The following is a 23,747-nucleotide window of genomic DNA, read 5'->3' as shown; positions in this document are numbered from 1 at the left end:
AAAACATGTGATATTCAATGGCCATTGCAGGTCTGTCAAAACCTCCTCAACAGTAAGTCCCCAGGGCTCTGTGATATCGATATCCCCAGTGCTGTTCACATTGTACACAGACAACTGCAGGGGCACTGAACTAGATGTGCTCTTCTTTAAATACTCTATTTATACTGTAATTCTGGATGTATCAAACTTGCATATGCAGCTCCAGTCTGTGGTAGCCACTTCTGCTGGCTGCTGTGAGGACAATCACCTCAACCTCAACGCTTCAAAGACGAAGGAGACGGTCACAGACCTCCGACACACTCCTACCAGCCCTATAGCTCTGACTGGATGGACTGAGTGGGCAGAGGAGTACCTGTACCTTGGTACATTACATTACATTACATTACAGGCATTTAGCAGATGCTCTTATCCAGAGCGACTTACACAACTTTTTTACATAGCACTTTACATTGTATCCATTTATACAGCTGGATATATACTGAAGCAATGCAGGTTAAGTACCTTGCTCAAGGGTACAACGGCAGTGTCCTTACCCGGGAATCGAACCTGCGACCTTTCGGTTACAAGCGCAGTTCCTTACCCACTGTGCCACACTCCGCCCAGTACCATGGTACCATAATAGACTTCAAGCTCGCATTTAAGATTAATGCTGAACAGATCTGCACAAAATGTCAACAGGCGCTTTTTCTTCTTGAGAAAACTGAGAAGCCTGCAGGCATGTAAGTCCTAATCGACAGGCTTTTTACAGCTGCTTTATTGAATCTGTTCTCAAATTCGGTATCCACGGTTGGTTTGGTTCCCTGATTTGGGGTGAACCTGAGCCCACTTAAATATTCTTACTCGAAAAAGCAGAAAGATCGTTGGCCAAGACCATCTCTGAAAAACAGGCCAGAAAAAATGGAGAACATTTCTCCCTCGTTACGCAAGAAGTTCCTCACAAGGCAAATAATATTTTGCCTTGCACTGAATACGCACACCGATGATGAGTGAACAGATATGCCCAAGCATAGAAAGATTAGGGCAACAATTGTCAGAGGAAAAAAAACGACTGGTGTGAAGAATCTTACATGCATGAATGCAGGGCACACACAAAGTACATACACATAAAACATGGTTCCACATCACTATTCGTGTCTTTAAAAATATCATCAATTCTACCATTCGAAACAAAAATGATTATTTTTCGTTTTGCATGCTTGAGACGTATTAAAAAAGTTTTTTAATAGAGTACGATTTGGCATTAAACTGTCGGATTACTTAGCCCTACTTACTGACGCCCACTTACTTATGTAGCGTATAATTTCAGTTTCATTGTAAATTAAAATAATTCCTGGAATTCTTACTTCCCGATATAACGGACTTTAAGAATTTCCAACACAGTTCTTGATTCGGTAATAATTTACGCTTTAATGTAGCCTATAGGCCATGGAAATCCGGTATTGAACAGTAATGTCTTAATTTCACTTGTTCTGTTTAATTTTAATCGGTTTTCACTGCTCAACTCTAAAATTAAAACATAACCAACGTTTCGAACACAGTGTTCGCAGGAACATGATAGCGCGCACATTACCATTGACTGCGATCAAACATCTCCAAAGCTGATAATAATCTATTTATTTATCCATACGCATTTTGTATAGACGACTGGGAGACTCATAATGAACTCCTGTGGAATTATTAGTTAATATTTAACGGATTAATTGTTTTCATTGAAAAAGTAACTTACCCGTTATCACAATGGCAGTAGGTATAAATGTAATACTTAAAAACCGCTGTGGACAATGTTGTGAGGAACCTCATGGAGTGATGATAAATCTTTGACGGCACAAAATGCACCGATTATTTTGCGGACCTTTTCTTTATTTTTCACCTATTGTATTAAAACCGCGCAAAGAATACTTCCAAAAGAAAGAGTAAAAGAAAATATATGACAAGCGGTGTTCGCAGAGCAGAAAGCGACAGATTAAACTCTCTGGTTAAGGTCTTCTGCTTGCCGAGCGTGGCTCCTGAACCGAGTGGAACACAGAGAGCATCATTAGCACAGAGGACCGGAGATTGCCATTCTCCGTGGATTTAGCAAACTCAAGTGGTTACTCGAGGTATTGCAGTTTAGTAAGCCTCTGGTTCCAAAAAAACCAATCACCCCATTGAAGGCCATTCAAAACTACGAATTTATCCAGAAATACCCTGGCCAAATTAATTTATTTTAGACAGAACTTTTAAAATCTAATTTCTAATAAACACTAATTTCTTCACTAATTACTCTCCAGGCAACTATTTTATTTCTGAGTCCCACAGAATATATAAAATTTATTTAATTCCAGTTTGCTCCTCATGGTTTTACAGTGTTTCATAGTGCGCACAAGTGCTTAAACGTGCACACCCTGGCATGAACGGGTATGAGGCTGTGATTGACTCATCCTGAGAGAGTTGCCAGGACAGAAATGGACTGCATTTATATAGCACTTTTACCCAAAGCGCTTTACAATTTGACGCCTCTCATTCTCCCATTCACACACACACCAACAGTGAAAGTCTGCCATGCAAGGTTGGGAGCAATTTGGGGTTAAGCGTTAGCCTACTCTGACACATCTGTTCTGTTCTGTGTGGACAACATAGCTCAGGAGGTAAGAGCGGTCACCTTGACCTAGGATTACATTAATTCACCGTCATTGTTTAGATTGCATTTTTATTGTGAGATTACAACTATTACTATAAAATGCTATTATGCTGATTCTTCCATATTATTATTTTGACAACATTGTTATTTTGACATTTCTACTGATAGCCAGCTGTGATAAAAAATGTTATTAGTTGTAGTATTTATGTCTTTTCCTAATGATGCCTTAATCAACACCATAGCATCTTTTCTAAAATAATTTTAAAGCAAATTAAATATATTCAGCTAGTCTCATTATTTATTTATGTTTGATATATATGTATGCAAAAGACTTATTTATCCACAGATTTTATGCAATTTTGCACGTTATCTATTTATTTGACATTTTTTGGCTACCCTCACAGTTCAAATCATGAAAATTTGCTTGTGAGCTGTGACAGTATGGCAAGCCTTTTTAGCTTTAATTCATTTCTAGAGGATATCACAAATTCAATTCTAACTAGTTAGAATGCAAGTTCTTGATATCAGAAATTCAGTTGTAACTAGTTATAATTCAAGCGCTTTCCCCATTCATTTCAATGGGACCTTTCATTTTTGATTTCAAGAATTTAATTTTAACTAGTTAAAATAGGAATTCTTGATATTATGAATTGTATTTTAACTTTTTGCAGAACATACATACGTAGTTGTTTGTAGCCTATGTGGCTAGATAGAGAACAGGGCGAGGTAACATGAATGTACAAACGTGGCGTTTGCTGATAAGAAGGTTTTGTACGGTAGCCAAGTGAAGAAATATAGTTCGTAGAAATGGCACAGCGGTGAACTGGTGTAACTTTTTAATAAAAGGAATACATTTGCCGTCATGAAATGCATATGGGTGGCCGTGAGTGAGTTTTGGTAAAGGAAATATAACCGTAAGAAAACGTTTGTATAAAAGAGGAAATGGTCTGCCTGAGGGCGAGTCGTGATTCAAGCCTTAAACCGGAGGTTTACCAGTCTGTGACTTCGTTAGTGCAGCACCATGCCATAGCTATGCAATGCGTGAAATATCATTAGCAAACCTGCCGGTGGTTTTAAAGATCACAGGCCAGTAAACACAGATTAGCTCCCGTTGAATCCATATGGCTTAGCAATATTGTAGCTGGTTAATAACTGAACGGTGAACGGCAGGTAGATATGGTGCAAAAGCAATAATTGATAAGTAGTAGACAATTATTAGTGAGGGTTGAAGCAGGTTAAAGAAACGTGTTCCAAGCTGGGCTTGAACCTACGACCCCGTGTTCTCAAGACTGTAACCTTGCCCACTAGGCCACAGGCGGACTAGCTATTTACCCTGCAAATGTTTCAGAGTAGAAAGGTATCGGTATTTTGCGTGTGTATGCGCGTTTTTGATTGGGTCGTGTAGGTGAAGATTTGGCTGGTGTCAGTGAAATGTCCAATGGGGAGACATGTTGTTAGTGGGAATGGCGGCAGGAAAAATAAGAATGAGAAGAAGAAAGAGAAGAAGAAGGAGAAAACGCAAAATCCCCTTAGTTTGGGGCTTTATTGTGTGGACATGTGAAGTTGTTTATGAGTTCTGTTTGTTGAAATGGGGTCAGAATGTACAGAATTTAATGTTTTTAAGGGCTGAGTGTCTGTGGCTGTTGTGGTTATTTCTGTGGGGAACCCTGAAAAGTGCCAAACTCTCGGTGCTGTATAGGTATGGGGGCATGCCCCCGCCAAGGCGTAACTTGGCGGGATGGCATACCTGCCATCCCAATACTCTTCGGTGGGCGTTTCCATTTCTGTCACGAACGGCTTTCCCTGCAGGGTTAGGCTTCCGTATTGTATTGGGTCTATTCACTCAAAGCGTAAAAGTTAGTGAAAACAGTGTATTCAAAAATAGCAGTTCCTTGAATTCGTTCGAAAATATGCGTAAACCACATGGAGGAACACAACGTCGCACCATTACAAGACTTAATTTAACACATGCATTGTTGTCCTTTCTCTCTCTCTAACTCCCTGTGGATAAAATATTCATGTTATTTAAGTAAACTAGCCTGCATATGATCTAAACATAAAATAAAAAATAAGACTGCACAAAAGTAAAGGCCACATGAGATAACTAAATGTAGGCCATATAAGTCAAATAAATAGCACAACTGTTTGAGAAATGCCCTATCGATTTTTTTCCCCTTCCCTTTCAAAAAAAAAAAAAAAACTGTCACAGAAAAAATTCCACAGAACCGGCCGCTTTCCCCTCTCTGCTTTTGGATCTGGGGTCGCTTTTGCAGCTGCCGCCGCTGTGGTTACGGCTCGCGAGCTTCTCGTACTTCTCTTTGTAGAGGTCCCTCTCCTTGGACAGGCGAGTGGCCTCGTGCTTCAGCTGATCCACCTGGCCCTGAAGCGTGCACCTCTCGCTCTCCAGCACGTGCCGCTGCTGCACGCGCTTGAACCGGCACGACTGCGCGTAGCCCCGGTTCTTCAGGGTCCTGCGCTTCTGCTTGAGGCGCATGACCTCCTCCTTGGGGAAGCCGCGCAACTGCCGGTTGAGCTCGCGCACGGACATTCTGACCAGCTGTTCGTCCGAAAGACGGCCCTCCAGCCGGGTGTGATGGCGATGGGCCGGTTGTTGGTGCCAGTTGGCGGTCACTGATAAGTCTTCCCCTGCGCACTGGTGTCCGCGGAAACCCTCATACGATGGGTGGTGCGAGTTGGCGATGAGTGCTTCCACAGCGTCTTCCGGCGTCAGCTGGAGAGTCTCTGGGTTGAGATGGCGCTGGTAGCTGGGAAACCAGCAGAAGTCCTCCAGCTGCGCCTTTCTCGGAGAGTTGTGGCTGCTTTTGTCAGCGCTGCCGGTGCCGTTACGGTGGTTCTTGTTTAACGGACCTCCGGGACTTGTAGAACACAGGCTGCATGGCGAGGACGGCACAGAGGAGCGCGGGGTGGAGGATAGCGAGCCGTTCGGCGGATGGTGGCAGTACCTCTCCGCTTCCGTCGGCTCCTTTTTAACCTCGAACTTCATGAGGTCGAAGTCATTGACGTAGTCGGTGGCCAGGGGACTGTTAGGCACGTCGGCGCTCATGGCGAAGTCGGTGGCCATATCAGCCCATGCGAGTAACACCGGTCCGCACAGCTCTAAGAAAAGGAATACAAAACAATCTTTATCGAGCGCCCTTTTTTACTAAAGAGGACTGCACACTCGGGAGAAACGTTCTGAAGCAGCGGTGCGCCTAAAGCAACTTCTATTAATAGCCGTTCTGAGGCACTTACGCGCGTAGCCTAAACGTACTTGTTATCCAGATCGACCCGTCTCTGTTTCCTTGTTGACAACTTATTCTGGGTCGAATGCGCGCTTTAATTGCATGCGTTAATAGAGCTGGAAACCAGAGACCGCGCAATTCCTGGCTCGTCCTCGTTTCACCCTGGTTCTGGAGCCCCGGTGATTCACGGTCTCTGTTCAAAACGCAGGTCGGCGTCCCTCAGTGTTCTGGTTGCTCCCTCTGTGTTCTTGTGCGCAACATCTACCTCCATGCATGTCGGCAAAATTACAATAAAACAGTAAATGGTGAAACAAATGAAATGTCCAATCGGGACCGTCCATGCGCGCCTAATAAGCTCTCTCTTTATTTATCAACAGCGCACGTTTAGGTCAGGGTCTGTGGCGATAAAGTATTGCTTAAAACGAGATCACTTTCCGCTTCGTGGCAGCGGTCCGACAACTGAAATTTCTTGGCGCTGCAGGGCGCAAACTTTGGCCAGTGCGCTGCCTTGCAGAGGTTTCGTCTTCTTCCTTCATATCCACGGCTGTGACGGCGTGTTGAAGCCAGTCAAAAGGTTGACAGTGACACAGCGGCGTTCTGAAGCTGCAGTCCCTCACTGGGGAACCCGCCGAAGATATACGCACAGGCAAACCCTACAGGCGTAGTGCGGGACAGCCGTTTGAGCTCAGAGGCTTCGTCGCGCCCTCCAGTGGCTCACACTGTGCAATGACACGGGAAGAAAAGCCAAAGTCCGGCTACCGCCTGTGATCTGGCATTTGGCCCCCCAGTCAAGAGATTATCCAGCACTGTCGGAACACTCAAATGATCTGTCCTTCCACTGCTAGTCGAGGCGAGACACTACATGCGTCAAATTTAAAATGCCCAATAAAATACCAATATTGTCTGTTTGTATGTATGTTTATACATATATGTATGTATACACACATATGAGCACAGATTGAACATCCGTATGAGTGAAAGTATGTGTATTTTGTTATCAAAAATGAACCCAATGGGAGAAATTGGATATTGACTGCAAATTATAGACAATACCAGCAGGGGGCTTAATTTACTTACGCAACGCAACTTAAAACACAGTTCTTGGAATTATATATTTTTGTCTGTCAGCCTCTGTCAATGCATAATGAAATAGCTGCACCCAGTACCTCAGTAAATCCAGACCCAGTTGTGCTGGGTTACATTACATTAATTGTAAATAAGAATTTGTTCTCAATTCTGACTTGCCTGGTGAAATAAAGGTGAAATAAAAATAAAATAAAAACATTACATTTATTTGGCAAACGCTCAAATACAAAGCGACGTACAATAAGTGCATAAGGTAATATTGGAACAACTACAAAAAATCACAGCAGTGCAAGTGAAATAAGATATAATTTTATTGTACCCCATGGGGTAATTTGTCCTCTGCATTTGACCCATCCTAGTTACTTAGTAGCAGTGGGCAGCCACAGTGCAGCACCCGGGGACCAACTCCAGTTCTGAGGGCAGTGCCTTGGTCAAGGGCAACTGCAGGAGCTCACCTAACATGCATATCTTCGAGTGTGGGAGGAAACCGGAGTACCCGGAGTAAACCCACGCGAACACGAGGAGAACATGCAAACTCCACGCAGAGAGGATCGGTCAGACCCGGATTCGAACCCGCGACCACCCTCTTGCGAGGTAACAGTGCTAACCACTGTGCCACCGTGCCCGCCCTGTTTTTTTTGGTTTTTAGAACACACAGACATATATTTCATTTTTGCCACCCAGCTGATGACGAAGACGGTCAAAGAGGCCGTTGTTGCCCTAACCGATCTTCGGTGTGTCAATTCAAACTGTCTTCAGAACAAAAAAACACAAGCATACACACTCAGTGGAACAGGCCATTCAGCACAGCCTGAGCACAAGCATAAATTAAGAAGATAACGGACCATCTGGAACGTTAGATTGCGTAATGAGAACACGGTCCATTCGGAACATCTAGGCTTGTCATTTCCCTACAGAATATTCATCACTGTTCCTAGCCTAGAACAGTGGTAACCTGTTGAGCTCCTGAACCACAACTGCTTAGGCAGAACAGGAACGTGTCTCTGGAAGCCATCCACTGGATAATTGATTTTGTCTCACACACAGTAGCATTGTCTGTTCATTCAGAGAATTTGATGTGAATACGCAGCCTGATATCGTATGTTGTTTTCTCATGTTATTATTTATTTACTTATTTTGTATCTTGCAGAGATAAATCACCCCAGCAACACCCCATGCATCAAAGGGTAAGCCTGTACCGCCCCCCCCCCTTAAAAAGAAAAACCTCCCCATAATACATCTCTCTCTCATTTGCATCTGTCAATTTATTTAGCAGAGTTTCTTACAAAATGTTGCATAAAATATGGTTTGATACACAGTATCATATGGAAATATTTATATGTCAACCATACAAATTTCATTGTAATATTAGCATTTATTAGTTAATTTTTTATTTATTTTTAAAATCTGTCCATGGGTCGGCACCTTTATATATTGCTGACCAGCTTCCTAAATGTGTTCTGAGCAGAGTCCTCAGATCCTCCTTTTTAATAAGTATCCAGGGCTTAGACCTATGACGAGACCTCCCACTGCTGGAATAGTCTCCCACCTGCTCTAAGCACTGCTGAAATTGTAGAGATTTTCACAAGTCAACTGAAGAACCACTTTTTTTAAAGCCTCGCCTAGTGCACTAAAAACCAGTAGGACCGGAGTTTTGGGGCCACATTCCTCAGACTGTTTGCAGCTATAACCAGACGGAACCGGTTTGACTGCTGTCAGTAATGTAATGTAATGTAAATGCAATGATGAAAAATGATTGCATGCACTAAGGTTAGTGGGGAGGTTTTGCATAGTTGTATAGGATATTGTATCAGGAAAATCATCTTTACTCATATATGTGTGTGTGTGTGTGTGTGTGTGTGTGTTTTTCATTTGTTATTTTATTCTTTTTCCCTTCCTCGTACGCTCCTATTTGTTAAAGAGAAATTAATATTATAACCAGCTATCTTGCTCATATCTGACCCGGTATTAATTGTATTTTTGTTGTTGTTGTTGTTGTTGTTGTTCTTTCCTCCCCATTTTCATTTTTTTTCATTGGTTTGGGCCAAAATCTTTACAAATTAATTCAACAATGAAATTGCTTTCACTACTTGCATTGTGCGCTGGTATTGGTTTAGCCACTTGAATTATGCAATGTGATTGGCTTTGCTACTCACTCGGCTGCTTGTGCTGTCCAGTGCAGCTGGTTTTGTGACTTGCTGAGCTAGCCACAAAGCTAAATGTGGAGCTAATGACAGAGTTAAAGCTTGTGATAAGAGCTATTTATTATCGCAGCTCACAAGCAAATTTTCAAGCTTACTGAGTGCTTGAACTGTGAGGGTAGCCAAAAATAATAAAATAAATAGATAATACACAAAATTTAATAAAATCTGTTGATAGTCCTATGCATTACATCATCTTTGTAATTGACATGTTTATCATCTTCATCATCACCAGTTATCACATTTGAAAAGTAAATAGTCCAACATAAATAATAATGAGGATGGCTCAATATATTTAATTTGCTCTAAAACCCTTATTTGAGACGATGCTATGGTGTTGATTAAGGTATCATTAGCAGTATCATCATGCAAAGACAGAAATACTACAACTAATAACATTTTTAATCACAGTTGGCTATAAGTAGAAATGTCAAAATAACAATGTAGTCAAAATAATAAATATGGTGGAATCAGGGTAAAAGTGTCTTATATTAATAGTAATAATATAAAAATAACAACATAATCTAAACAATAATGACGGTGAATTCATGTAATCCTAGGTGTAATATCCTGATACATCGGCTCTGTGCAGGCAATTCTCTTAAATCACAACCCTTTTCTGCTCCGATGATGAGTCAATCACTGCCCCATACTCGTTCATGCCGGTGTAAACAGGTACTTGCGCTGCGACGTAAAGATTGGATCAAATTGGAATTAAATGAATATTATATCTTCTTCTGTGGGGCTCAGAAAAAAATCGGTGCCTGGAGAGTAATTAGTTCAGTGTGAAGTAATTTAAAAGTAGCGTCAAAAATAAGTTAATTTGCCCAGGGTAAATTCGTAGTTTTGAATTGAATTCAATGGGGAAATTCGCTTTTTGGCACCAGAGGCTTACTAAACTGCAATACCCCGAGTAACCACGTGAGTTTGCGAGCTCCACAGAAAATGACAATCCGTGGACCACAGTGCTAATGATGCTCGTGTTCCACTTAGTCCAGGAGCCAGGACGCTCGTCAACTACTTTTCCAGTCCGTGCAGACAATTCAGAGTGATAGAAGACCTTAATACGGGAGTCTGAAGACTGAAACCAATCAGTCTGTCGCTTTCTGCTCTCCGAAACCATTTTGTCGTCTCTTTGACTTTCCTCTCTCTATTGGAAGCATTCTTTGCGTGGTTTTTACAGAATAGGTGAATTAAAATCTCAAAATAATTTTTTGCATTTTGTGCCGTCAAAGATTCGTCATCGCTCCATTAGGTTCCTCAAAGCATTGTCCAGGGCAATTTTGAAAAGATAACATCTATAGGTACTCCTGGTATTTTGGACACGGGTAAGTTACCTTTTCCAAAGAAAATAATGTTTACTGCGTTAAATATGAACTAATAATCCCACAAGAGTTCGTTAAGACTCTCTTGGTGGTTTATGTAAAAAGCGTATGGATAAATAATTACTGTTATCTGCTTTGGAAATGTATGATCGCAGCCTATCGATATGTGTGCACTATTATTCTTCTATCAACACTGTGTTTGAAATGTATGCTTCATTTTAGAGTTGAACAGTGAAAACATTAACATTAAACCGAACAATTGAAATGAATACATTACTGATCTCCGTAGCCTGTAGGCTACATTAAGGCGTGAATGATTACCGAATCAAGAATTGCGTGGGAGATTCTAAAAGTCTGTTATACCGGGAGGTAAGAATTCCAGGAATTGTTTTAATTTACAATGAGTAAAGCTTGTCGGCCAGCAATCCAATAGTTTAATGCCAAATCGTGTAGGTGTGTTCAGTGCGCATTCTCAAACAACAAAAGGGAAAATAAGAACATTTATGTTTCAGATGATAGTATTTATGATATTTTTAAAGACATGAATAGTGAAATAGTGGAACCATGTTTTATGTGTATATACTTTATGTGCACTGCATTCAAGAGTTATCACTCTTTTTTTTACTCTGACATTTCTTGCCCTAATCTTGTATGTTTAGGCATATCTGTTCACTCATAATTCTTATACGTATTAGTCCATCCAGGTTATACTGGGCAGGGTCGCACGGGGCAGGGGCAGGGAGGACACCCACCGGGAGAACATGCAAACTTCACATAGAAAGGCAAAGTTCTGAATTCGAACCCAAGACCTTCTTGCTGGTACAGTGCTACCAACTGCACCACTGTGGTGCCCCTTAATTTCAAAACCTCAAAAGACTTTATTTTCCTGGTGAGGAACTTCTTGTGTGACAAGGCAGAAACATTCAACACAATCACGCAACATGTGGTGGAAATTACCTTAATTTCCCCCGGTCCGTGAGAAGAGTCCAACAGACTTACACACAATATTCAGTTCAGATATATTTATTCGGCCGAATAGGAGAATCCACAAAGCTCCACAACACGTCTATATGAAAGCTCTCAGAACAGGTGAAAAGCCATTCATTTTGTACAGTTAAAAGTAGGTGAAAGGCGGGTTCTGGAATTTTCCCAAAACCTGTCTGTCTCAAACTGTTTTGCAGCTTGTCTCTGATTGGTTAAAAGCATTGGATTTCTGAGATACAGACTTGTTTAGACGTTCTGGCTTATTCAAGGCTATCCAGTCACAGTGACTAAAAACAATGAAGAAATACAGAGACAGTTTTCTGGGGTAAATAGGAACACGCACGGGAGGGGCTATGCATTCCCAATAATTCTCAGTTAGACAGAAAAGAAATTTAAAATGATTTCTTAAGGTTATATAAAAGCAAGTAAATATGTAAACAGTAATTTCTCATTTTTCCCTTACAAACGCAAAGTTAAAAAACTATATAAAACAGTATGCAAAACAAGAGCAATGCTAAAGACTAGAGGTTTCAAAAGAACATAATATTCCATTGTTGGTGTTATTCAGGAGTCTGATGGGTGCAGGGACAAAAGTGGACACAGCCCTCTTGGTCTTCAGTGACAGGGGGCGGAATCTTCGCCCCGAGGGCAGAAGTTAATACTCGGCGTAGATTTGGTGTTGCGGGGTCCCGTGTGACTTGTTCTCCCTTCCTGCTGGCCTGTTTTTCCAGGGATGGTAATGAGGTTGGACTGGTTTCGCCAAATTATTTTTCTGATTGTTCAAATAAGACTATTTTAATAAGACCAATTGAAGATACTGAATATGAGAACTCGCTCAATAAAGCAGCTGTAAAGAGCCTGCTGAGCAGCCTTATGTGCCTGCAGGCTTCTTAGTCTTCTCAAGAAGAAAAACCCCTGTTGATATTTTGCAAAGATGTGTTCAGCATTACTCTTATGGGCAACCTTGGTGTCAAATGCATTACTCGTAAATTCAAGCTTTGAGTCTATTATCGTACCCAGGTTCTTGTACTCCTCTACCCACTCGATGGTCAATCCATCCAGTCAGAGCTATGGGGCTGGTAGGAGTGTGTCGGAGGTCTGTGACGGTCTCCTTCGTCTTTGAAGCGTTGAGGTTGAGGTGATTGTCCTCACAGCAGCCAGCAGACGTGGCTACCACAGACTGGAGCCGCTTATGCAAGTTTGATACATCCGGATTTACAGTGTAAATAGAGTATTTAAAGAAGAGCACATCTAGTTCAGTGCCCCTGCAGTCGTCTGTGTACAATGTGAACAGCACTGGGGATATCGATATCACAGAGCCCTGGGGACTTACTGCTGAGGAGGTTTTGACAGACCTGCAATGGCCATTGAATATCACATGTTTTCTGCCTGTTCATAAAGGCATAGACTACAGTATCACGTGTGGGTTTACATTCAACTTGAAGAGTCTGCGACCTATAGGATGGGGTTGGACAGTATTTAAATTTCCTCGAGCAGTCAAAGAACACCACCCCGGCCTGGGTGTTGTGTCTCATGGTGACGAGGCACACATTGCAGTAGAGTGAGGAAGACAGGGTCATCCACACACCTTTCTATCTTTAAAGCACATGGAAGCTGATCCATGGAGGTGCCTACCTCCTCCTGCAGTTTTGAAAGATCCTTCCTCTCATAACATCTCACAACTACTGACGTCAATGCCACTGGACGGAAATCAGTGTTGCAAGCGGGGTTACTTTTCTTAGGAAAATAATAGGATTTCCATGTGAAGTGCTGGAGTGCTCCTCCATTCGAGCTGTTGAACCACTCGCAGAAGGTCCCAGACGATTTCCGATAACACGTTTTTAAATGGCAGCCCATTAGCCCATCTGGTCCTGGTGCATCGTGGGGTTTAAATGCGTAAAAAATCTCTTTACATCCTCTCGGTGTACTACAGCAGCTGTTGTTATGGATGACATATCTGAGAGGTTGGGGGGGGGGGGGGGGGGCTCATTTCTTTCGAATGCTCAAGTCTGTCTGGTCGAAGGGTGGCACGGTGGTGCAGTGGGTAGCACTGTCACAGCAAGAAGGTATTGGGTTCAAAAATCCAGCCTGGGTCTTTCTGTGTGGAGTTTTCATGTTCTCTCCCTGTGTCCATGTGTGTTTCCAACAGGTACTTTGACTTCCCCAGTCCAAAAACAATGTGTGGTGAATGGTGTGTGTACCATACGATAGATAGGCGGCCTGTCCAGGGTGTATTCCTGCTTCTCGCCCAATGATAGACTCCAGCACCCCCCTGCGACCCTGACCAGGATAAGCGGGTATAGATAATGGATGTCTGGTTGAAGCAAGAACAAAAATTACTGAGGTTGTCAGCATAGTCCAATGAGCTACCAACTATGGGACTAAATTTGACTGCAAAGCCAGTCAGCATTTCCATGCTCTGCCATGCCTCCCTAACTTCTCCACTTTGAAGGTGTTGTACCAAAGATCAAGTGAGCAGAGGTGGTGTTGGCCCGGTCACTTCGAGAGAGACAGTTCATGTGGATATTACATACAACTGATATTTACCCTTGCTCTGTGGGCTAGGCTGTGACTACAGCACATCCTGAGAACCATGCAGCCAAACTAGAACATAAGAACATAAGCATACATACTGAGGGGAACATATTATTTAGCACAACTGGAACACAATAATGGATAGAGAGGATAACAGGCCATCTAGAGTCCGTATTGAGAATAGACCATTCGGCACGTCTAGGCTTGTGTACGTCATCACTCTGCCAAACCTTGAACGGTGTTCACCTAGTGAAAGTGTATACGTCTATACATCAGATTTCTATAGCAGGTATCAGAATTCACTGATTAATTAACACCATTTCAGTAATAATTACTTTTCTGTGGTTTCACTTGTTTTACAGAAATCCACATCACCATGAACATGCAGAAGAGGAGCCTTGTATTCTGAGGTGGATGTATAATTATCCAAAGAAGCCTTTCACCCATTTTTCACTAATTTTTCTGAACACCCATCATGGTAATTGGTTTATTTCCATAAGTAAAATTTGCCATTTCTTGAAAGTATTTTGTTGTATTATAACTGTATTGTTATTATTATTATTTTCAATTTGAGAAAGCAGTCAAAAACAACCGTTTCTGTAATAAGGAAACTAAAGCTAAATAGAGTTGTGATCATGTGATTTGATTAGGTAAAACTTTATTTTTTGAATACTGGATACAAGAAAGTCAAATACTTTTATTATTGGATTGTGTAACTATATGAAAGGATTTAAGTTGATTTATTAATTGGAGTTATGGGGTCAGGATTATATACCGTCAGGTCATTATGACTTATATCTTTAGCAGCACTAAGGCATGTAATAATTAATTAATTAAAAAAATATATAATTTTCTTCACAGAGTACTGAACCAGTAGAACTTCCTCCACTGCCTGGAAGATGCAGAAGCAACTTGCTGATCAAGACACTACTTTTAATTTTTATTTTTGCTATTTCTTTTTCTGTTTATTTTTCTGGAACCTGGCCAACCTTCATCGTAATAACTATTTCATTTCTAAGTGTGTGCTTAGTTTGTAAGAGGTCAGAACACAGGAGAACTGTCAGTATCAAAGCTCATTTAATTCAGAAAACATTGACACTCAATTTCAATTACATAAATGAGGCTAAAGATCAGGAAATGTGTAGTTACACTGCCTTCATCAGTAGAATTCAGTCAGCAAATATAAAATACACAGCTGGGATGAATAAAGATAAAATTCTAGTTGGTGGGTGTTAACATACTATGTACCAGTGAAGGTGAAACCGTGGAGAAATTTCCTTGCATTGCTCCATTTATCATATCATGTGCCTGAGGTAATGTGTTCATACTACACTACTGTGACCTCTGCACTGAAACTGCTCAACAAAATCAGCTGAGCTTTATGGTCTAGGTTCAGAGCATCTTCTGATTTCATGTGACGGCTAATTTGCTCTGGATCAATTTCCATATGTGATGCAGAAGCAAATCGCCAAAAATTGCCTAAATAAAGAAAGCGCTTGAATAAATGTGGGCTACAAAGTATAACGAAAGCAGGAGCAATCACACAGGTGTAGTTATTGAGTTAATTAAGCAATTAACCTCCCGACATGCAGACGATGCCTAGTCCAGCAGCCCACTGTTTTGGCATTAGAATTCTCAGTGATTCTGAGCGAGGCACAGTTGTGGTTGTTTGAAATAAGCTTCAGTGACTCAGGCTGTTGAACTTGCTGACGTTTCGTGAGAGATGGATACATAACAGAAAGGGATACTATGGTTGGTGTTTCTTTTTATTTTGGCAGTGAAGCTCACTGGGATTGTTCAGTCATGTATCATCCAATGTGTTTGCAGTGTGTCTGCATATGTGTGTGCAGTCTCTGAGGTACAGAGAAACACCAAACTAAATGAAATACCCTCTGTCCCCCCAGGTGCTATTGGATCCTGTGTACCCCACCAACACAGAGCTGGAACATGTGAGTTGCACAGATTTTTGAGACTTGTTTGTTAATTCAGAGCAGACCTCCCCTTTGAATTTTGCATCATATAGAGGGGCTTAGGGTTATATGTTACACTCAACACATAATGTGAATGTCTGATATACCTCAATTTCAGCAGCCTTTTTTTTTTTTTTAACGTTTGTTTTACGTTTGTTTTACGTTTTTCTCGAACAGGAGCCAACCGAAAATCCATTCAGAGAGATGTCTGTGGATGACATAATGCGTTCGGTATGGGACGATCTCCCAGCAGACGGCAACTTCAGCTCTATTGAAAGCTCTTCCAGTGGCCAGCACAGTGTGGTCAACTTGGAGCAGCCCGGAGCCCAGTACTGTGTGGGGGACAGCTTAATCGTGCTGGTGAACATGAAGGACCACAGAGGGAACCCAAAGGCGCATGGAGGCGACTTCATCCTGGCCCGAATCCACTCTCCCAATCTCCAGGCTTCTGCATCAGGAGAAGTTACTGACCTGCTCAATGGCTCCTACCGGGTGCGTTTCCGCCTGTTCTGGCCTGGAGACGTACTGGTGTCTGTGCTTCTCATGCACTCCTCTGAGGCAGTCGGGATCCTCAGGAGAATCAGTGCGCACAACTACGATAAGATCATATACACCGGAACCTTCTACAGTGGGAACAAAACTGAGCAATCTCAGTGCGGCATCCGGCTGAAAGCAGACAGGCCTCTCTGCGAGTACAGGAAGAAGGAAGACGCGGAGTACTACGCCTGTGTCCGACCCAAAACCCTTTCCTGCAGCACCCTGAGGACCATGCGGTCCAGAAATGGCCCAATTTCTAACATGGCCAGGGATGAGCGTTTGCTCCTGAGCAGGTAAGGCCTGGTTTGTGCACGCTGTGAGCCTTTAGAGCACTGGTTCCTGACCTTGGTCCTGGTCATCTCAACCACAATCGAAATCCCAGAATTTTAACAAACACTTTATTTTTAATTAAATATACATACTTTTCATGTATTGAGGGATTATTCACTCTCTTAACCCACATTATGTCAGAAATAGCCATGCATGCCAAAAAGAATCAATGTCCCAAATTTACATCATCTTTACTGTGCTACAGTGAACGCCATAATGTTTGGGACAAAGGCATGTATTTTTCTGATTAGTCAGGTGCGTTCACTTGCTTCCACAGTGCAGGTATAAGAGAGAAATCAACTGTTTGGAATGTTAATAAGGAGAAAGAGAGCACTGGTGAGTTCAGAAATCACAAAGAGTCTGGTAAGCCAAGGCAGAGCTCTAACAGTTGGTGACCAAAGAATTCTCACCGTAATGAACAAAAACCACCCAAACAGCTCACCAGTGCTCCCTTTCTTTTCAATAATGTTCCAAACATTATCATCCAGGGATTTTAAGTACACAACATTTTGAAATGTTCTCTCAGACATCTCTGCAAACATTTGTTGCAAATATTCAAACACAAATAAGCAACCATTTGCAAATATTAATTCGCCACAGGTCATTAATGATCAGCTAGACAACAGCCATCAGAGATGTCTGTTAGAGAACCACTGCATTAGAGCTGTACTAGAATAACAAGTGGGGTCGGGGAATCCACATTTGGAACCTGTTTTTAAACACTCAGATTATCTGTGTGTTGTTCTGGTCTTTTTCCATAGCATCCACAGTTTACTCAAGTCCTACTGACAAGAGTTCCAGTTTAGATTTAGAATGGCTTCTTGGTTAAAGCCAATCTCCAACAGCAGCACTTTTTATGGAGAGAAGAAAAATTATGGGGCAGACACTGTGTGTGATTATCACCATATTACTGCTTAGGAATTTGCTCTAGCTGTACTGGTACTGTCAATCATTTTCATGATTGACAATCCCTCACTGATCTAGCCCTCTAAATCTATTACAACTTTCTTTTGAAGGAAAAACATTGGAATAGAAATGAGAAACAGCTTTGGTCCTGTGAAAGTCATCAGTTGTCCCGGTATGTCCCCGCATGTCTGTGCTGTCGATCTGACCTACTCTCCTACTATTCTAAATTCTGATTCTGATTTCCAAGGGTCACTGTTATCAAACTATGGATGTGTGTAAATTGCCAGACACCTGCCTGTGAATGCTCTAGCAAACACAAAATGTTCTCACAATGTCAGTGGGATGTTTTGTCAGTGTTATAACACTGCCACTACATGGCAACAACATTGTGAGGACGCTTTGTATTGGCTGGGAAGGCCCCATTTTAAAGTATCTGCCTGTGAAGGGTTATAAATCGGGTTGCCAGGTTTTCCAAAGCAGTTTTCTAACCTGTATTTCAGTCATCCTCTCAGTATGAGGTCAGCGGAGCCTTCTCTGATTACACCTTTTAGACCAGTGCTGTCCTACTGCACTGTCCTGTCCTGTAGGTGTGTGTGTGTGTGTGTGTATATATATATATATATACATATATATATATATATATATATATATATATATATAATGACAGCATGTTTTAGAAATGGTCAATTCATTTCAGGGTATCATAACGTTTGAGACAAATGGCTTCACAGGTGATTCTGATTAGTTCGGTGTGTTCACCTGCTTCCTTCACGCAGGTGAAGTCTGCTTTTGGCGCATTTGTTAGCACAGGGACCACAGCAGTGGCAATTAAAGTCAAGGAAGCCATTATGAGGCTGAGAAATAAGAAGGAAAAACAGCCAGAGACACAGGCCAAACCTCAAGCTAAATAAAATTAACTGTATGGAACATTATTAAGTAGAAAGAGAGCACTGGTGAGCCCAGGATTGGTTGCGCACACACACATTAATACTTATACATAAAGTACTGTGCAAAAGTCAGAGACCACCCATTCTTTCATTTCAATTGGTAAAACAACATTAAGTGTTTTTTTAACTTATTTATTTTTTTAGTGTCAGAACATAATACAGAGGACATATATTTAACACAAAAAAAAAACATTTGGAAGACTTGCTTTGAGTTTTTCAAAGAAATCTGCAGCGATATATTTCCATGATTCTTGTGAACACCTCCAAAGTTCAGTATTGTTCACCTCTGAAGTTCAGTTGGTTGAATTATATGCTTGTCCTGCTCCAAGTAGCCTAATGCCAAACACATTCAATGAGGTTGAGGTCTGGACTCTGGGGTGGCCATTGTCCATTGTTCTGAGAAGACCAGCAGCTTGACCTTCTTAGCAGTGTGCTTGGGTGTCTTGCTGTAGAATGAACAGAATGAATTTGCTCCCAATCACACATCGTCCACAGGGTTTTGCATGATATGTTAAGATTTGTATTCATTTGAATTCATGGTCCATCCATCAATCCATCCACTTTCTAACCGATTAGTCCAGATCAGGTTCACGGGGGCAACAGGGCAAGCAGAGCAGCCCAGACACCCCTCTCCCCAGCAACTTCCTCCAGCTCCTCCCAGGGGTTCCCAAGCCAGTTCAAAAACCAGGAATAGTTTTTTGTCTGGTTTGAAATGAGGCAACGCTAACTTTCTCTAATCTCTAATCCAGTTTGACATGCCCTGGGCATGTCGAAGTGTCCTTGAGCAAGACACCTAACCCCTAACTGCTCTGGCAAATGAGAGGCATCAATTGTAAAGCGCTTTGGATAAAAGCGCTATATAAATGCAGTCCATTTACCATTTATATACCTCCACAATCCTATCTGAATCCTTTCCTTCTCTTTCTCCATCTTTTTCATTCCTTTAGCAGGGACCCACAGACCGACTGAAAAGTGTGTGGCAGGGTTTGGAATGACGTCCCCTTCACCGAGTGGCTACTTCTTTAGAAACAGATGGTCTTCCACCTCTTGCCAGACGGGAAACTTCTTCAGTGCGGACGCCATCAGCAGATGTCTGAAGGGAAGGAACCTGAAACTCATGGGAGACTCCACTGTGCGCCAGTGGCAAGAGACGCTCATAAAAACGCTGAAAGGTAATGGCGATGTAAAGCGTCAGATAAACACAACAATTTTGGTACACACTTATAGGCCAGGGAGACAGGTCGTCTCGCATAACAATTATACAGTTAACATTGTATACATTGTAACGAAATCCTCTGCATAAAATGGTTTGTTTCCATATTTCAAAATCAATTGCACAAAAAGGATGGTAATACCCAAAACACTTTGTTTTACTACTTTTGTATCACTTTCAACTCACGTCGTTTCAAAAGTTTCTACTTTAGTTTTACCAATATTACTATGTATGTTACAGAGGGAGACTTGTTTTAACACAGGCAGTGTTGAAAGTAACACACAATGTGCTGTCCTTAACTAGACACGAAGGTGTGTTAAAAATTATGTTATGTGTTGTTTTAACACGTGTTTTTAGTGTTTTCACATTTATCTGTAAAGTAAGTATTATGACAGACGCATTTTCATCACCATACCATTGACCTCATAACCATATCGAGATTACTGACCTTTGGACATGGTTTACAGAACTTTTGTCTCAGACAAAATTTTAAACACAGAATTGATTTATAAAAAGAAGACATAGTCACAATCATTTACAATGACATCTATATCAAGACTCTGTCCTTAAGGAAATGATCTAATCCAGACACGCTGTGTGGCGTGGTAGAGATCCAAATGTAATTTCTTTTTTTAAAAATTCTCACAAAATTCTGTGATTTCAAATTTACTACAGTGAGATATCTCCTCATTTATAACATACGTATATATCCACAGTCTCATCGACCTATCTATCCATTATCTAACCTGCTTATTCCTGGCTAGGGTTGCCGGAGTTGCTGGAGCCTATCCCAGCATGCATTTGGCGAGAGTCGGGAATACACCCTGGACAGGCCGCCAGGCTATCGCAGGGCACACACACCATTCACTCACACACTCATACCTAGGGAAAATTTAGGCTCTTCTGGGGAACTCCAAAGTGTTGTCGTCATTTTGGTAGCTTCAGATCTCTTCCAGTTCCATGTATTTTTCATGGAACCTACGGCTAAACTGAATAGGTTTTTGGTTCCAGTTTACCAATTGTTTTGTCTTTTAAATATGTGAAACTATGCCACAGGGTGAATTCATTATACAGAGCGTGTTATGAACACAAATTACAAACAGAACGGTCTCGGCCCAGATGCGAACAAAGGACCTTCTTGTTGTGAAGCATTATGCCCCCATTATAGAATAATAATAATAATAATAATAATAGCCGTGGTCTAGTGAGCAAGAAAGCAACAATTTGCAAACATACAGAATCTATGATGATTTGCATGAACTGAACAAATATTCATACTAAGATGATATAATCACGTCTGTAACCACATAGACGATTCTATGTGGTTACTTGCAGTATTTGGACCCCAGGAAGTGTTGTTAGTAGCTATTATTATTATTGTCATTAGATGTCCAAGGAGCAAAGCTGCTGGAACCCTATTTTTCTTCTTCTTCTTCCCTTACACCTCAACCGTGAGACAAAATGGCCCAGAATCACAATACTTAGTAGGCTTGTTTGGATGGCTGAACTCTTGGATCCTTTAAATTATGGCACAGGTTGAACACCTAGTCACAAAATTTGGTGGACAGGTCCTTCCCCTCTTCATGAACAAATTTGCCTCAAGGACCCATGAAGTCTTAGTATGTGTATTGACAGATGAAGACTCCAGCCATAAAGTTTTAGCCCAATCCAACCACAAGGTGGTGCTGTAGATATCCAAATATTTAAAAATGAATTAAAAATCACTACCTTTGCTGAGATTTCAAACTTGCTATAATGACAAAAACCCTCATTAGGAACATAATTGTGTCTAATGTGCCTATTGGGTCGGCTCCAAAAAAAAAAAAAAAACAATTTCTACTCATAAAGGATGGTAATTGTTTAATTGTCTGGGGCTCACCTTTTCCAGAAACTAGGACACAGAAAGGGAAATTTAGAAATTGGTATGAAGTTATGTAAACTGGATTACATGTCTTGACAAAGATCTTTTCACTGAAATGTTGACCAAATTCTCACTCATGCTTTGCTTTTTCAGGGCTGAAATATGTAAATCCGTATGATACTCATTACTATGCCCTGGTTGTGGACCCACAAAGGAACATCACTGTCCAGTGGAAGATGCACGGACATCCTTTCGTCACTGGCTACAACGTGGTCAAAGATGCCGTGGGGTACATTTTCAGAGAAGTAGACAGAGTAGCGGTTGACGACGTAGTGGTCATTGGAGTGGGACAGCATTTTAGGCCCTTCCCCCTGGAGATCTTCGTCCAGAGGCTGATCAACATGCGCAAGGCCATCCTGAGGCTCCACAAACGCAGCCCCCAGACCCTCGTCATCATCAAGCTGGAGAACACCAGGGAGTTGGACTCAGATATGACCCACCTGAGTGACTGGTTTGGCTACGTTCAGAACCTGGCTCAGAGAAAGGTGTTCAGGGACCTGAAGGTGGTGCTGGTAGACGCCTGGGACATGACAACAGCCGCCAACACCTTCGCCATCCACCCTAACAGCATGATTGTTTCCAATGAGATAGCCTTGGCTCTGTCACACCTCTGTCATGATGCATAGAGGTTCTTTCTGAAAGGAACTATATAACAGGAGTTTCTAACTCCATTTCTCTAGAGACTTTGTTTACAGTACACCCAGGGGCTTGTTACAATACACTAGGAGCTTTGGAATTTTAAGGTTTTTAATTGCGTCCCTATTAGTAATAGTAGGTGTTTGATTCTGGGGTGGAATTTGAGTGCTTATTAATGATTATACAATGACAATGTAGTATACTGGCTAAGGAGTTGGTCCTGTAACCTAAAGGTTGCAGGTTCGATTCCCTGGTAGGACACTGCCGTTGTACCCTTGAGCAAGGTACTTAACCTGCATAGCTCCAGTATACATCCAGCTGTATAATTTGAATACTAAACTGGCTTGGGCTGACCACATGCCATTTTCACTGCAGCTGTTTTACCTCAGTTTTCATCAGACATGACACTTTTTGCAAAGACATTCAATAACCATATTCACCTCACCTATTAACTTTCAGTTTTGATGAATATCTTTTCATATTTAGATCTGGGCTATTAAAAGCCTTGATCAAGATACTTGCTACCTAGCAGTTTCTAGTCAGTCACCTAGCGGAGCTACCTGGTAATACTGAGCTCTTTGTGAAAACTAGGGATCGGTACCAGTAATGGATTGATCGATTACATGTCAGATATGTGCCTACTTGATCTTCTGATTTTTTCATAAAGGCTAGGCTACACACGGTACAACTAGGCTATGTGTTGGAACTGGTCTCCATTCATTAATTTACATTACATTACATTACATAACAGGCATTTGGTGGACGCTCTTATCCAGAGCGACATACAAAGTGTATAACCGTAACCAGGGACAAGTGTGTTGACAACCCTAGAAGGAACTACAGTTCCAAGTGCAGGGAGCGACCGCGTAACTTGGACCCTGTAGGTTAATCTGATCAACACAAACAAAAGCAGCAGCAAATTTACCGTACAGTGTGTAAAAAAGAAGAGACACATTAAAATAGCGTATATTTCTTCATGTAATATGAACAGAATAAAGCAAAAATATATTTTGAAAAAATGCATGTTTTAATTGCAATTTTGGTGCGCTGTTGCACAAGTGGGATAATGCATGAACAGCTGAGCATTATGCAGTTTGAACGTTCTGCGCTGAGGAAAATTTCCAGAGGCGTCAACTGTAATGGAAACACAAAATATGCAATTCCACTGCAATGGAAATGTAAGGTAAGTATTCCAGCAAATACCCCAAACCCTACAGGCTACCACTGAGTAATGAAAGCATTTTTTCTGGTACCTCGACCAGGTTACCTAACATCAAAATTCGATTTAAGTCAA

General features: G+C 41.6%; 3 protein-coding genes and 1 long non-coding RNA gene across 6 annotated transcripts in view; 2 read left to right on the top strand and 2 right to left on the bottom strand.

The window, feature by feature from the left end:
• Positions 1-1,655: 1,655 nt before the first annotated feature.
• Positions 1,656-16,337, top strand: LOC118233994. Of its 2 annotated transcripts, XR_004766593.1 has the most exons (7): positions 1,656-2,627; positions 7,308-7,542; positions 8,099-8,135; positions 14,356-14,471; positions 14,855-14,989; positions 15,898-15,942; positions 16,141-16,337. It is a non-coding gene; the product is annotated as an uncharacterized LOC118233994 (long non-coding RNA). The 2 variants fall into 2 exon arrangements; XR_004766594.1 differs by lacking the exon at positions 7,308-7,542 and having other exon boundaries at positions 1,662-2,627.
• LOC118233985 (transcription factor MafAa-like) lies at positions 4,419-6,775 on the bottom strand. Of its 2 annotated transcripts, none has more exons than XM_035430208.1 (2): positions 5,873-6,775; positions 4,419-5,737 (listed from the first exon to the last, which is right to left on the bottom strand). In XM_035430208.1, the coding sequence occupies exon 2, from the start codon at positions 5,700-5,702 to the stop codon at positions 4,824-4,826; it is 879 nt and encodes a 292-aa protein (XP_035286099.1). In that variant the 5' UTR covers positions 5,703-5,737; positions 5,873-6,775; the 3' UTR covers positions 4,419-4,823. The 2 variants fall into 2 exon arrangements, with proteins under 2 accessions (XP_035286099.1, XP_035286098.1); XM_035430207.1 differs by having other exon boundaries at positions 5,892-6,775.
• A 13-nt stretch (positions 16,338-16,350) lies between the features above and the next one.
• LOC118233979 (NXPE family member 2-like) lies at positions 16,351-23,152 on the top strand. The gene is made up of 4 exons (XM_035430198.1): positions 16,351-16,793; positions 17,847-17,908; positions 19,631-19,855; positions 21,911-23,152. The coding sequence occupies exons 1-4, from the start codon at positions 16,507-16,509 to the stop codon at positions 22,441-22,443; spliced, it is 1,107 nt and encodes a 368-aa protein (XP_035286089.1). The 5' UTR covers positions 16,351-16,506; the 3' UTR covers positions 22,444-23,152.
• The window catches only part of LOC118233466 (NXPE family member 2-like), a 43,786-nt gene continuing 42,305 nt past the window's right edge, over positions 22,267-23,747 (bottom strand). The window contains exon 6 of the mRNA XM_035429260.1: positions 22,267-22,287. The gene's annotated coding sequence lies outside the window, so the exon portion shown is untranslated. The remainder of the gene's footprint in view (positions 22,288-23,747) is intronic.

The sequence above is a fragment of the Anguilla anguilla genome, chromosome 8 (genome assembly GCF_013347855.1).
Source record: "Anguilla anguilla isolate fAngAng1 chromosome 8, fAngAng1.pri, whole genome shotgun sequence".
NCBI classification, from domain to species: domain Eukaryota; kingdom Metazoa; phylum Chordata; class Actinopteri; order Anguilliformes; family Anguillidae; genus Anguilla; species Anguilla anguilla.
Note: the sequence above shows the minus strand (reverse complement) of the source record. Positions and strands in the feature narration are given on the sequence as shown.